General features: G+C 39.6%; 1 protein-coding gene across 5 annotated transcripts in view; it reads left to right on the plus strand.

Moving 5' to 3' along the window:
• BAZ1B (bromodomain adjacent to zinc finger domain 1B) overlaps positions 1–15,465 on the plus strand; it is a 57,001-nt gene that overhangs the window by 12,100 nt on the left and 29,436 nt on the right. For 4 of the 5 annotated variants that reach the window (XM_026084278.1, XM_026084277.1, XM_026084275.1 and 1 more), the window contains exons 5-9: positions 3,125–3,246; positions 4,163–4,360; positions 6,466–8,161; positions 13,370–13,508; positions 14,020–14,150. In XM_026084278.1, the coding sequence (XP_025940063.1) occupies positions 3,125–3,246; positions 4,163–4,360; positions 6,466–8,161; positions 13,370–13,508; positions 14,020–14,150 (2,286 nt within the window). Of the gene's footprint in view, positions 1–929; positions 1,081–3,124; positions 3,247–4,162; positions 4,361–6,465; positions 8,162–13,369; positions 13,509–14,019; positions 14,151–15,465 lie in introns of those variants that run through there. The other variant, XM_026084279.1, reaches the window with a different exon arrangement.

The raw sequence follows: 15,465 nt of genomic DNA on the forward strand, positions 1-15,465 counted from the left end.
GTTCAGCTGTAGTCTTACTGAAATTGCAGTATGGCCTGCTGAAGAGCAATGTAGCTTCTTGGAGGAGGAGATTCCTACACAGTGTTCAGGCTCTGACTCAGCTGACTATGTGTCCTGTGTTCAGTTCTCTCTCTTTCCTTAGAAGATAAACCTCAACATTTTTCAAATCAAAGGTGTTAGCAGCTGAATCATAACATCAGTAAAAGCAGTAAGGATTCATATTTTTAGCTCTTTTCCTTGTGTGTATACCTTCATTCAAAGGATATTTTATTGCTAATGCTTTTATATCCTTGATTATAATAGAATGTGGTTTATAGATGTAAAAATTCATTATCTAGTACTATCTATGTTTCAGAGTCAATGAAAATAATTATGCAACTTTTGGTATATTTATACAGCATACTACAGAAGAAGTAGCAAAGACTTAATGGCATAAGAAAAGCTTTGTTTAGTGGGTTCAGACTCTGAATGCGCCTGTAGGAGACTGTATGCAGTATCTGGAGGTCACCTAGTTGCATTTATTTCTTTGACTTTTTCTTTCTAATAAGTTGTATACTTGGCTGTTGTAATATGGGTTGAGGTCAGTACACAAGGAGTATTTAAAAGTAATAGCAGACCCTATATATGAAAGTGTGTGATGTAAAAAGCTGCATCTTTCTGCGCACACACAAGGGGGCAGAGCTAACCTTAGCATTTTTAATAATTCTTGGGTCAAACTTGCTGGTTTCCTTGGAGGAGGAAAGAGGCAGAGCGAGGGAGAAGAACTTCAGTCTCTTGGGTTTATAGTCTACTGTGCTTCATAAATTAAGAGTAAGGCTTTATAGAAGAGTTATTGCATCATATGTGCAGTCTGAAGTGGCTTTGTATTTTTAGTTGCTTAGGGAGTGAACTCTGGAAAATCTGCAGAAGTGAGAGAAAAGGCTAGTTTTTCCTGAACATTGATGGTCAGCTACTGAAGGCAGGTTCTACAGCTTGAGCTGTAATTGGAATTAATACTGCTTTGGAAAATCCAAAACAATCGGTGAACAGAAGGAGCAACATCATTTGGATGCTTTATGAGGTTCCAGTGGTGTAGTTAATGTAAGTTTTATTATAGTACAATGCAACCAAAAATTTACTTGAAGCATATGTTTTATAAAAATAATTTCAGAAAAGAATGCATAGTTTTTGTTTTTGTTTTAATCAGATATCCAGTTGCTGTTTAATGGAATTCAATATAGTCATCCCTGTTTCTAGAATCTAGAAAGTAAATCATTGCTAAAGGACAGGTCACTAGCCTATCACAGAGGTGGCTTTATAACTCGAGTCCTTTAAAATCTAAGCAACGTGTTGTTATTTCTTAAATGTAAACCTGCCATGCAAGGTACTCACCTCCAGTAAAGGTAACACTCAGCCACTTAAAAGGCATTAAAGCAAGTCTCTCAAAGCAGATCTCTTATAGACCTTGAAGTGTCTTGTGCTGTTGAGCAGAAAAACGTAGTATAGCAAGATTTTTAAAATAAATGTGGAACAAAAGCAGGCGAAAGTTAATTCTCAGCCTGTCTTGCAAAGAGAGGGTTGGTCTCCTCTCACATGCGCTGTAGCTCTTGTTACAAAGTTTAGGATCTTTGACTTCAAAGCAAAACTTCCATAAAGAGTGATGCTTGGAACAGAGACTTCCCCATTGTCTAGAATATAGCATTAATGTGGAACCTAACTGCACAGTTATGCGTATGGTGCATGCAGCCCGTGGCATCTGTGATTGCTTACCTGAGACTGCTGGTTTGGGGGAGGGAGGGGTGTTAGAACTTTTGCTCTGTTTAAGCTATAAAGCGTGTTGATCTTAATTGAAGACTAATTTTGTTACGATTTGGTTATGTTGTAGGTAGAAATATGTTGAAATACTTATTCATATGTTTCTCTGCTTTAAAAAGGAAAGAACCACTGTCATGTTTTAAATCTGGATACTTCCACCTTAAAAAGGAAAGGACCACTGTCATGCTTTTAACTTAGGTACTTCCTCCTTGGTGGCCTGCTTAGCAGGCTACCACATCAATTTTTCTCCTTTCTGTTTAAGGAGCTGTTCCCAGTGTTAAAATTTTGACAAATATTAATGATGTGAGAAAAACTTCTATCAAAGAAATCCATTGCTCTCATCATTCAGGAAGCCAGAGCTGCTGCTGAAGCTTAAATGCTGTAGGACTTAAATTGTGACAGTGATATATATATATATAGATAGATAGATATAGATATAGTTTTGTTTTTTTAAATGATGTTTGACTTAGGTCTAGCATCTTATGACTTGCATTCTATGTACACTTAGTAAATAATTATTTCCATCCATCATGCTTGCTTTAGCGTTTTCTTTGAGTCATACCCACAAACGTAAAATTTAGRGGATCAGTGTCTTCAATAAGCTTGGGGTTTTTTATAGGTGATTAATATTTGCAGCCTGAATATAGAAATAATAGACTCAACATCTGTTGCCAGGTGATCCCCTTGTACTCCTTTTGGTTACATCTATCTTAAGAATAAAAAACCCAAGCTTGTCTAAGTAAGCTTAAAATCTGCAGCTTAACTAGCTCATGTGCACAGGGGCTAATAATAGTAAGGTGCTTGTAATAATTGTATGACACTTTAGAGCCACTGAAGTTAAATCATTTGAAAAGTTATTTTAATTTAGAATTGGTAATTCCTGCAATTGGATTATTTCAGATGTGGTATGGCAGACAGCTAGGGCTTTCGGCAGCAACTCTGGATTGTTTAAATAACCAATAACCTGCTTAGGGAGATTTAGGTGATGAAAACCTCTTTCCTCTTTATGAACCTCATAAAACTTTTCTCCCTTTGTATAGCTAGTTGCAGCTTTCTTTCCATAAAAAGATGGGTTTAAATAGTTCAACTGGTCCTTTATACTCCTTAAAGATTGGTGTTACCTTCTATTTCAGACCTTTGTGGGGACTCTGTTCCCAGCCTGTGTCTTTAGAATGTTTCTAAAACTGAATTTGGGAATCTTTCTTGATGTTCTAGTTTAACCATACTCTATACATAGCAATTGGGGGAGATTCTGTTCCCGTCACGATGTGGATTTAACTTTTGTAACTCTTGACCCTAAGATACTTAATGTCTTACCTTGGTTTATCAGATGATCGAGCACGTAGGTCTCCTCGGAAGCTTCCTACTTCTTTGAAGAAGGAAGAAAAGAAGTGGGTTCCACCTAAATTCCTGCCACACAAATATGATGTGAAGCTGAAAAATGAAGATAAGGTGAGATGACTGCTTGAGTCCTTTCTGGTATGACATGAGCATATAAGTTTGATTTAAATAATCACTATCAGTATGTCTACGCAGCACAACACAGGACTTTCTGAAGGAGTCATGGGATTGGAAGTGGGTTGCCTGCATTTGTGCAGTTGTCTGCTAGGCTGATTAGCTTGGCTATTTCTACAAGTAATTGTGTTTTGTGCCATGGAAATACCTGACAATTTCCTGATACTACCCAGGGAAGCTGAGTCACAATGATATGGTTAGCTTGAGAGTTTTCACTGTTAACTGGCTAATCTCTGGTAAGGCAGTTAATGAAGGTTGGTCAGAGGTAGACTAGTAATAATTAGGACCAGGAGCTGCTGCTCTCATTTTAACTGAGGTTCTCTAAGAGTCATGAGTAATTGCACTTCAGGAAGCTCTGTGTGGCTGCAGTACTGCTACATGCTTTTTGTCATCTGTTTGCTAATTTGATAGAAAGGCAGTGCTGACCTCAATTTAATGAGTACAGCTTGCAGAGCTACACCTCTGGTCTTGGGGAAAACAAACAAACAAACAAAACAAACACTAATATGTAAAAGTTTTTAAGTTAGTAGCAAGCACGTGCCAGGGGAAGATCAGAAGTTTCTATTGTTGCCAAATAAAGCAACAGAGTTTGGCAGGAAAACTGCAACATAAATTAATGTTTTTGGTGATGTTTTTGGCTAACTGAATCTTCTACCAGTCTCTGTTACATGTCTCAATTGCAAGTTGTATTTGTTTTGTTTTTGCGTTTTTTGCAAGAGAGCTTTGAAAGAGTAGAGAGTTTGCGGACCTGAAGCATTGTAATGGTCCTTGCTCCTTTTTGCTATATAACATGCATCTGTAATGTCGCTAAAAATTGAATGTTAACAGTCTGTTTTTTTATATTATCTCCAAGATCATCAGTAATGTACCAGCAGATAGCTTAGTCCGTACAGAGCGTCCTCCCAACAAGGAGATCCTGAGGTACTTCATCCGTCATAATGCGCTACGGGCTGGCACTGGCGAGAATGCCCCATGGGTAGTGGAGGATGAGTTAGTGAAGAAATACTCTCTCCCCAGTAAATTTAGTGACTTCCTACTTGACCCACATAAGGTAAGAATTCCTATAAATATCTTCTGGATTTAGTGGTGGGGAATAGGTGAGAAAGCAGTCTTGGCTAAGACTTCTGTGGGCCAGTTAGGTTTTGGTGCCCTTGAGCTTAAATTAACATAGAAAGATGCAGAGCAGGGAAGTCTGCTCTTTTGAAAAGTGTCTCTTTGAGGTTAAACAACTTGAATATGTGAAACAGTGATCCATTTTGAAACTATGAGCTGCAACGTAATGTGACTCTGTTTTCTTAGCTTTTCCCATAGTGATTTCATTACTTGTCTCTAAATAATAGTCAGGATTTCCTTATGAAATCAAATAGACAAATAGAAGAGCTATAGTCCTTAGCTGGTAATATCAATTATTGGACCATTTTCATGGTCACAATGGAAGAGCTGGATATCTCTGACTTTACGATACTTGGTTCTTCTGTGGTGCTGGATTGGGAGATGGCTGAATGTTCTACAAATGAGGTTAAATATAAGAATATATGCACAAGTAAATTGCAACAAATGGTGTCGCTTGTTTTGGATTATGTATCAGATCACGAAAAATTGAAACACATCTGTGGATCACATCTTGGACCCAAAAGATACTTTTTTTGTGTGTGTGCATGTTGTATGTAGGAACTTAATCTTGTCCTTTGCGTAAATCCCATCGCATGATTGCCATCAATTTCAGAACTGCTTGGATAACTACATGGCAGATGCTGCAAATCTTTGTACTGAATGCTCCAAATAGCTGGGACGTTTTTGTCCCCAGCCCTTTGTAGTGACCATCCAAATATGCTGTTAATGGAGTAAATGCCATACCGTTCTGCTGTTTTAGAATCCATCTTTGGGTGTAGAAAGCACTTTTTTTTTTTTTTCCATTTAGTAAACTCGCTTTCACGTGGACTCAACCTTTGTCAAATTTTGTTGTAAAGCTAGAACAGAAGTATCTGGTATATCATTTTTTCTCATTGGGAAGATAGCTTCCGTGGGCTCTTCTGCAAATTTGTAAATTTGCTTAAAGTAAAAACTTAATTCTTCATACATGAGCTGTGTTTACCCTGCTATACTATTTGGGGTCCCACTCTCTTACTAGAAGGTATTTCGTGGTGGTGTTCAATTTTTTTATTCAAAGCACTGATGGATGGAGGCATGCTTGTGGTAGAAGAAAAAATATGCACCTGTAACATTTTAGGTGTGAGTTCTATAAGCTTAGCTTTATGTTTAGGGATGGCACTTTCCATGGCACATTTCCCACTTGAATTTGCATTGAATTTTAAACACTGAGAAGTGGCTGAAGAATTTAGTAATCTAGAATTAGTGTTCTGGCAAAATAACTTTGTTGTACATGTGACAGTTTAATATATGGTGTAAGCTGTAGATCTAGTATTTGTAATTATGATTCATATCAGTGCTGAATGTTTTCAGCTTAATTAATTCTCTTCAGCAAAAATGTCGTCACAGAATTTTTGCAGAGTGAAGTTAAACAGACAGTGGATTCAGATAGTATGCTATCTTCAGTACAGATTTCTCTATCAGATTAATGGAGACTTTTAAATCAGGGGTAAAACCTCTAACAGTGAAAATCCAGAAGCCAGAAATATAAATATTTCTATGACATTCTTAACTTGATGACATTGTGTATATCTGTTTGTAAGTAAGTACTTCTTTGGCTGTATTTTTTACTATGCTTACTGCTGCAGTTTTGTTTGTTGTTGTTGGGTTTTTTTGCTAGTAATCTTAACTTTTCATCTCCTAATTTCTGGTAATTTTACTCATAACCTAAGGGTTATATTTCTGCAAGTGTCCTATATTTTATTTTTTACTTTTTGAAATGAATTAATATTCTGGGTGCACTCTGAACCTGAATTTGAGGTGGTGAGATAATTCTGAAGTCAGTCTCTCTGTTTGGCTTCGAGTCAAACTATTTTATGCTGAAAGTAGGCTAACAGGCGGGTTATTTAAAAACAATCAGATATTCAGTGACATTACTTGAGAATTGAATCCTAATCAGGACTGAAACCGGACTGCTCAAATTTGATGCAAGAGCTAGATTCCCGTTATCCATCACTTTCTTTACCTTGAAATATTAATATAAAATTATTCTTTCTTTAATCTTAGTATATGACTCTCAACCCATCAACCAAGAGGAAGAGCTCTGGATCACCGGACAGAAAACCTGCCAAGAAATCCAAAGCTGATGGATCATCCCTGGGTCAGCCACTGAGCCCTACTCTGTGGTGTCACGTACATTTGGAGAAATCTATTATTGGGTCTCCACTGAAAGTGAAAAACTCTAAGAACTCAAAATGTACCAAAGAGGAGTTGGAAGAGGTGATGAAAATAGTGTCGCCTGGTAAACTTGGCTCTAACTTTCACATTCCAAAGAGGAGCCGATTGGGAAAGGGCAGCAACAAATCCTTGGACAAAAAGCAGAGAGGCAAAAGGGTTTTAAATGGGCAGAAATCATCTGGGAAATCAAAGTCTCCTAGAAAAGGCTTGAAGACTCCGAAGATGAAGATGAAACAAATGACTCTACTGGACATGGCAAAAGGTACCACTAAGGTGTCCAGGGCTCCCAGGAATTCAGGAGGCACCCCTAGGTCTTCCAGCAAACCCCAGAAACATCTGCCTCCTGCAGCACTCCATCTTATTGCCTATTACAAAGAAAACAAAGACCGGGAAGACAAAAAAAGTGCCCTTTCCTGCATCATCTCCAAAACAGCCAGGTTACTCTCAAATGAGGATCGTGCCCGTCTCCCTGAAGATTTGCGAGGAATAGTACAGAAACGCTATGAGCTTCTAGAGCACAGGAAGAAATGGGCCACCATGACAGAGGAGCAGCGAAAGGAATATCTGAAGAAGAAAAGGGAGAAGCTGAAAGAGAAACTGAAGGAAAGAGCGAAGGAGCGGAAGGAGAAGGAGATGAAAGAAAAACTGGAAAAACAAAAAAGATATGAGGACCAAGATATTAAAGGGAAGACCTTGCCTAGTTTTAGACTGGTTGATACTCCAGAAGGACTTCCTAATACTCTCTTTGGGGATGTAGCCATGGTGGTAGAATTCCTGAGCTGTTATTCTGGGTTATTGATGCCAGATGCTCAATATCCTATTACAGCAGTTTCTCTGATGGAAGCGCTTTGTGCAGAGAAGGGTGGCTTTCTTTACTTGAACCGGGTACTGGTCATTCTTCTGCAGACCCTGCTGCAAGATGAAATTGCTGAAGATTATGCTGAGCTGGGAATGAAGCTTTCCGAAATACCACTTACTTTGCATTCTGCTTCTGAGTTGGTCCGCCTGTGCTTACGCAAGTCAGATGTACAAGAGGAAAGTGAGGTCTCAGATAATATAGATGAAAGCAAGGATTCAGCGACTTTTGAGGATAATGAAGTACAGGATGAGTTTTTGGAGAAACTGGAGACATCGGAGTTCTTTGAGCTGACTCCTGAAGAGAAACTGCAGATACTGGCAGCGCTATGCCACCGGATTCTAATGACTTATTCAGTGCAGGACCATGTGGAGGCCAAGCAGCAGATGTCAGCTGAGCTATGGAAGGAGCGCCTTGCTGTCCTGAAAGAAGAGAATGACAAGAAGAGAGCAGAAAAGCAAAAGCGAAAAGAAATGGTAGCAAAGAACAAGGAGAATGGGAAGGATGAGAATACAATGGGAAGAAACGAAAAGAAAAAGAATGAGATGGTGAAAATAGAGCACCGGGTAGAAATAGAAGCTGACGATATGATCAGCGCTGTGAAGAGCAGACGCCTTCTGGCCATCCAAGCCAAGAAAGAGAGGGAGCAACAGGAAAGACAAATGAGAGGTAAGAAAATTACCAGGGGAGTAGAACATTTGTGTGTCACGGAGTAGGTGAGAATAAATGAACTAATGGTGAAAACTGACAAGTCTATTTCCAGGAGTGTTACCTGGGTTCAAGGAATTTCCTAGCTGGATAAATACAGTTCAGTTGCTGTAGGGCTTTATGAATGACAGCTTGGGAAAGATGTTTTAGATGTTCCTGTGGTGGCTCAAAATCTGGAATGTTAGGAAAAAAAGCAGTAACTGATTTCTGTTTTGTATCTGTGGGCATCTTTTGTATGGTAACTTTCTAATTTTGTCAGGCTCAGGAAAGCTGGAGTACAGAAACTTTGTTTTGGGGGCAGAAAATCATGTTTGTCCATGCCCAAATATCTTTTGCCTCTTTTATGTACAGAGGAGATACTTCCTGATCAATAGTTAATTCCCACAGCTACTGCTGTCTCTGCTGCCATGCACACTGTCAGATTGATACTAGCAGATCTCCTCCCAGAGGAGGGCCTGGGCTATAAATTTCAGTTTTTAAATTCTCATTTTAAAGAACTAGTCATGGAAGCTTATAAATATAAACTGTTCAGTCAGACTTCTTCAAGTCATTAGTTTTATTACCAAATTGTACGTGCCTCTGTCTGTGTGGTGCTTTTTGCTAAGGAATATGCAACATGAAGCACAAAACACTTTGATAGATGCACACTACAGGGAATTTTTTTCATTGCAAATGTGGGTACTGGGCATATGGAAGTGGACAGTATAACTCATCTAGGTTGTCATTTCCCTTCTGAAACAGTTGAGGGAAAAGCTTCCCACATGGAGCCTGGCTCCTGTGCCTTAGCTGGAATCTGGAAGTTTTTGTTCTAGGAGACCAAGAATAGCTAAGTAACGTGGACTTCCCTAAGACTCCTCAGGGAGTGGAGTGGTTACAGCCATGCCTCACATTAAAAATAATTAGACCTTTCAGATCTTATGTTAAGAGCTGTGAGTCTCAGAAGTATCAATAATCTCTAAAACAGATAAAACTTTGTTCACTTGATTCTCATCTAAAGGGTATTCAGTAGAGACTTGTTTGTTTGTGCTATATCTTGCACTGTTCCCACCACAGATTAGTTTCTGTCTGTCCAGGAGCCCCTTATTAATACTATGATGCAAGAATCTTGATTTTTACTAGTGTCTGACCTATTTCCTTTTACCCAGATCTGAACCTTCTTTTTTTCTGTGAGCTGGTTCCTTGCTGTCCTGTGCTGTAAGCTGTATTTACCACACCCAAACTAAAGCAAAGAGGAAATTCTTACTATTCCTGAGTTTTCTGGTTGCATTTTATACAACTGGCTTCTCACTGACTGATTTCCTTTTGGTGCTGTCCTTGTTCCCCTTCCACCCTGGAGTAGCTGAAGATCTGGTGTGCTCTAATACCTCTCCAGAAAAACAAAGTACCAAGTATCTAATGTGCTGTAGCTGGATTGTCTCTGGGCCCTGATTCTTGTAGTTTTCCAGTTGTTTGATGGCAAGTTCAAATAGGAAGGAGAGAAACATTGAGTTGACAGAGATGATTAAAAATCATTTGTTTTGGGTGCTCGGGAAATGCAATTTGGGGTGACTCCACAAGGAAAAAGAGGGGTGTCTGGCAGTAAAGAAAGGATTCAGCCTTTCGTTAAGGTTTGAACTTGTATTGCTTCCTTTCCACATAGCAAACCCTAACATTTCAGCCACCCAAGCCTCCTTTTATCTGTTAAGCAGCTGGTACCAAGGCATAAATATACTCGCAGATCTTGGTGGATGTCAATGAGTGCAGTATTTAGGGCTGCAGAGTTAGCAGCTCTGAACTAGTCTGTTCAGGACTTCAGGCTTGGGGACTGATGTGGTTTCAGTATCTTAGAAACTGAAAAACAGTTCAGAAAAACAGAAAACCACAATTAGAACTGTCTCGTATGCTACTACTATGACAGGGCTTTTTGTCGCTCCTTTTCAGTATGCAGGCTTTCAGGCCATTTCAGTTGCATTTGCTTTGGATAACGTTAATATCTCTGGGGGAGTAAAAGCTGCTGACAAAACACTGATTGTGCAGTGGTTTAGCTGGGGTGTGTGTGTGTGTATGTATCTATCTATCTATCTATCCATCTATCTCACAGTCAGAGGATGCCGTTGTCACCACTTCGGTAGTATCAGTAATACTTAGAGCACTAACCTCTTTTCAGTTAAACCTATAACGGTCATGGCCAATTCTTCCAAGCTATTCTCAGAAAAGAACCCAGTGTAAGAAAGCATAAATGTATTTTTTGTTCTTTCTTGACTTCTTTTGTAGTTAATACTAGTCATGTATCAATGCAGGAAGTTAATATCTCTGTTTTCTTGACAGTAAAAGCCTTGTCGCTTCTATTTCCATGTTATTCTAGCACTTGCTAATTGTTCTTTGCCTTATCACTCCATAGAGCAATAGGATATTTCCTGTAAGTCTGTTGGAGGAGAATGGAGAAATGGAAGTTTGTATGCCTAAAAGAGGCCTGCTAGAGAGAAGAGTACCAGCCAAGATTAGCTTGCAGTCATAAATGAAAATGACAGGCAGGTTTTGTTGTCGTTGTTGTTCTCATCTTGACCGAACAATTTGGGCACATGAGAAAAATGAAGTTTCTATTCTTTGCTTCGTTTCTTATTCTGGCACTTGATAATACCTGCTACAACTGATCTTTGCAGTTGGATAGGAAAAATACCTGTCTCTCATGTTGTAGGCATTCAAGAGTTTGCTGGCAGTATGGCTTGTTTTGATTGGATTCTTTGCTCTTGAAGGGAGGGTGGTGAGGAAGAAAATGTACTTTGTGCTTGCTAGAATTGCTGAGTATTCTTACCATCAGCCGTGTTTAATGTAGGGGCCGTGGATTCTGGAAAAATTGAATACTTGATTACAGAATTGAAAATCTTACAGAGAAAAGCGTGAAAACAAGCAATGCAAATTTAGAATATGATTGGAATTATTTTAATATTCTGGCTAGAATGGTGGGTTTCTTCAAGACCTCTTGACCATGAAAGCCAAGGGCACCTTACTAGTACTGCTTCTAGAATACTATTTCTGATTCTTTCTCCAAGGCCGTTGACACTCATGTAGATGAAGTTTCTGTGTTCCTTCTGGGTACAAATTAAGCTGCAAAGTATGTTTTTTGTGCTATTTCTCCCACCTTGCCATTCTGTGTAAAGAGATGCTGTTGTATTGTAGCTCTGGTTAGGTTTAAGTGTTTAGAGGAAAGCAAGTCAAGGACTGTTGTGTATCTGGCTTTGAATTGTCTGCAAAAAGATTGTTAGGGATGTGGGGGTAAATTTCTGCTGAGGAAGTTCACTAAATCAGTTTTGCCTCAATCCTCTTTTCTCTAACTGTGTGACTGTGTAAAACTTTCATAACTTTACACCATCTTACAAACTGTTCATAATAACTCTATAGCAATTCTGATAGCACCAGACTGTGCTTCTTGAGACTAATTTTCAGCAGCTGTGACAAATGTCATAGCATTAATGCAGGTGAAAAACAGGCATCTGAATGATTGGGGTTTTTTTCTTTTTTTTTTTTTCCAAACCAACTCCTTGCTTTCTCTTCATGCATGATCTTTTTGAGGTTCAAGCTGTTATCAGTGAGCCGTCAGCCAGGTGGTCCTCATTATGTCATTTGGCTCCCTATGGAAGAGGGGATCTCTTTTTGTCAGCTTAAAAGAGGATTGTTTTTCATTTTTCTTGTTTTTGGTAGAGGTGTACTGCTCCAGTGCATTTCTGTCCTTTATCTTCCCCTTATCCATTCTGCTGTACAACCTAAGGATTAATGAAATTCCAAAGATCAGATTGCTAAAGTGAGCAATTCATTTAAGAACATTTAAATATATTTTGGCTGAAACCAGCAACAAATTAAAATACCAGCAAAAAAAAAAAAAAAAAAAGGAAGGCAGTATGAGTGGGGAAATCGGGTGACCTTAGCAAGTCTTGAGAAGGAGCCAAGAAGAGAAATCATGGGGAAATCACTTCATCTCTCTGTTTTCTTTTTCATAAAAGGGGAGAACAGTACTTCCTGTAGTATGGGTCTCCTGTTGCAGTTTGCAGTGCTCAGATGTCGGTGATAGAAGACATTCAGCCCCATGAGAATGGTTGTTGCTACTTGTTCTAATTTCAGTACCTTAACAGAGGGATAAGTTTAGGGAAGAGCTGGCAATTACAAACATACAGCTTTTGCAGCTTCTTACGGAAGGCCTTCAGCTATGGTTTAACAGAACAATTCTCCCATGCTGCACTTAATTAAGTTGTTATATTGTTGGTATATTATTACATAAAAGTTGGTATATAAAGTTGGTGTAACAAATGCAAGGGTCTGTTTTTCAGCATTTCTCTTCTAATCAGTCAGGATTGATTACATTGACAGGACTTCAGAGACTTACCAGGTATTTACTAGTCAATTGTTATCAAACCTATCTTGATACAGAAGATGGCTGCAAGAGAAAGAGTAGATAGTAGCCCTGGGAAAAGTCCTAGCAAGAAGTTAGCTTTCTCCTTCAGACAGTAGCCAGCATGTGACCTTTATACTCTAGCTTTTACGTGCCCTGTCCCACCTCACTCCTAGGGTTGTCCCACATGATAGCATGTCTGGGAATCCATGAGGAGATAGGATATGTGACTTCTTGTCACTAGTGCGAGATGCTCATGCCTGGAAGCTGGCACAGTTGACCAGTGTGCCACAGATCTGTTCATTTAGTAGGTAAGCTTCTGGGGAGAGCATTCCCAACAGCTGCAGTCATGGAAATGCAGGTATCGATTATCCATGCTGACTTCCATGCTGTCATATCTGGACTGCTCCCAAAGTTTGAACTGTCCTTGTGGTACATTGTGCTGTAGTTCAAGAAAGACCTTTGGCTCTTTACTATATGGAGTTGAAAAATGATGGATACTACTTCATTGGTTTATAATGAGGAATAACTTCTCCAGTCCACTGTCATCCAAACTTTCCCCTATTCCCAGCCCAGTTCAACCTTATGCCTTGACTTTTTTTCCCTCATTTTTGGTGAGTTTTTTTCTAGAATGGTGGGTGGAAGATGAGATAAAGGGTGGATGGCTGTGCTAAAAGAATATTAACCATATTCATGAATAAATTATTCCATTCCCCCCCCCCCAACAATCTAGTAAAATAAAAGAGAATATTGATCTCTAGATGCAGTAAAAGACTAACACTTCTCTGTGCTAATTCCAACAGTAAAGATGGAGAAAGAGGCAGAGGAAGAAAGAATCCGGAAGCATAAAGCTGCAGCTGAGAAAACTTTCCAGGATGGAATTGCCAAAGCAAAGCTGGTGATGCGCAGGACCCCAATTGGCACTGATCGTAATCATAACAGGTAGGAAAGGCAATCATCCCCTGCCCCACGATCTCCCTTCTGGTATGGGCCTTTCGCAGATATCACCCCCAAGAAGTATTTATAATGAGGTTATTTAGAATACTCCGTGTCAGCTTTCAACTGTGGAGGAGAGCAGAAGTGAGTTTTTCATTTATATAGAGTATAATAACCCTTCACTATTTTACAGACCAGGTTTTTCTGGCCTTCTCATGGAGGTCAGTATCTGCTAGCCAGTGGAGCTTCAAGTGCTTGCATCGGTACTCAGGAATCTACTTACTGTCTTCTCCTTTTCATGTTTGTTGCATAGGAGTGCTCTTAGAATGGATTATAATGAAAACTTTTCTTGTTTCTGAATTGTGGCTGTACTAATGATATAAACTCGTTTTTTATTGAGTCAAGCACACAGGTTCTTCTCCCCACAGACACACCTTATGCAAATAAAGATGGATGGTGTGTGACTGTAGTCAGAAGTGGAGACAGATAGCTGTTCATTTATATGTGTTCTTTACAGGTATTGGCTGTTTTCAGATGAGGTTCCGGGCTTGTTCATTGAAAAAGGCTGGGTACATGACAGTATAGACTACAGATTCATCCTTCCCCATCAGAAAAAGGAGGATGTGAAAAAGGACTACAGCCCAGTAGGTATGATCAGCTAGCTTATTTGTGTACTTCCTTTGCTATCTGACTGTTAGAATGGATTCATGAATGTGAGAGAGAACTGGTTAGTCTGAATGTCTTACTGTGGGTCCTCCAATCTGAGTCTGCTGTAAACTCAGGAAACCTGCGCACAGAAAAGTTTGACATTCATGATGATCTTGCTGCTTCTGCAGATCCTGAGACACACATAAGGGACATGGGATAAGATCATCCCCTCACTTAAAAGCAGTCAAGGTGATGTCAGCTGTGGGGTCACCATACTATTTACTATATACCTTCTGGGTTACAATGTGCCAGACTTCTTAGACAAGTGATCAGTTGTCTACTGCAGTGAGTGAGGATATCCATCATAATGCTAATGCTCTATCAGTGGGGGGACTTCCAGATTAATCTGCTTGCCACAGAAGACAAGTATGCTGCTTTTGCTCTGGAGGTGCAATGAGCTGAGCTGCTCACCAGATGCTTTCATACTGTAGAGATCTCAAGGCCTGTTCAGCCCCTTCCCATAGTCCCCAGCATGAAATTGTGTCAAGCAGGGCAGTCTTCTAGATGTCTATACCTTTGTTGGTTGAGGCCATTTTGTCAGACATCCTCTTGCACGTGTCCTTTCAGCCTGCTCTTCACCTTTTACTGAATGTGCAGATGAGGTGCGATGACTAGCTGGAGGTCTAGTGCCTCCTCTATAGGTTTGCCTTGGTGACTTGGAGGTTGGGTGGTCAAGCGTTGCAAGCAGAACACGGACATATACAAAAATCCTTCTGCAGGGAGGCAAACTTAATGTTTCTGTGTTACAGAAGACCATGCTGTAATCTGATTAAAGTTGCAATTTCAGTACTGTTCATTTGCTGCTTTTGAAACATCATAGGTTCATATTGAGTCCACCTACAGCAATACTGCACGAAAGAGGTTGTACTGAGTTAAATCAGAGGGCCCTCACTTGGTATTCTGTCTTAGGCAGCAGTCAGAATAGACATCTGTGGAAGAATAGACCACAGCAAACATACAGTGATACTTCTTCCAGTGTGTATCTTTCCAGCCACCTGCGTCTTGTGGACTTGTTGAACTAGAGGTGGTATTCAGCAGCCCTCAATGGACTTTTTTTTGTGTGTGTGAATTTGTTCAAATATTGACCAGTCATGTTGCTATATATCAACTTGCTTCCAGCAAGTATTAATTCTTCAAGTGCTGCCTAAGTATTTACCTAGCTACTATGCAAGATTTCAGCACTTTCCTTTTGAAATTTCATGAGCCTTTTTTTAAATTTATGTCAGACTGTTGGATCTGTCACCTTCTAATTGTG

This window comes from Apteryx rowi, unplaced genomic scaffold, assembly GCF_003343035.1.
Source record: "Apteryx rowi isolate R43461 unplaced genomic scaffold, aptRow1 scaffold_632, whole genome shotgun sequence".
Taxonomy (NCBI): Eukaryota; Metazoa; Chordata; class Aves; order Apterygiformes; family Apterygidae; genus Apteryx; species Apteryx rowi.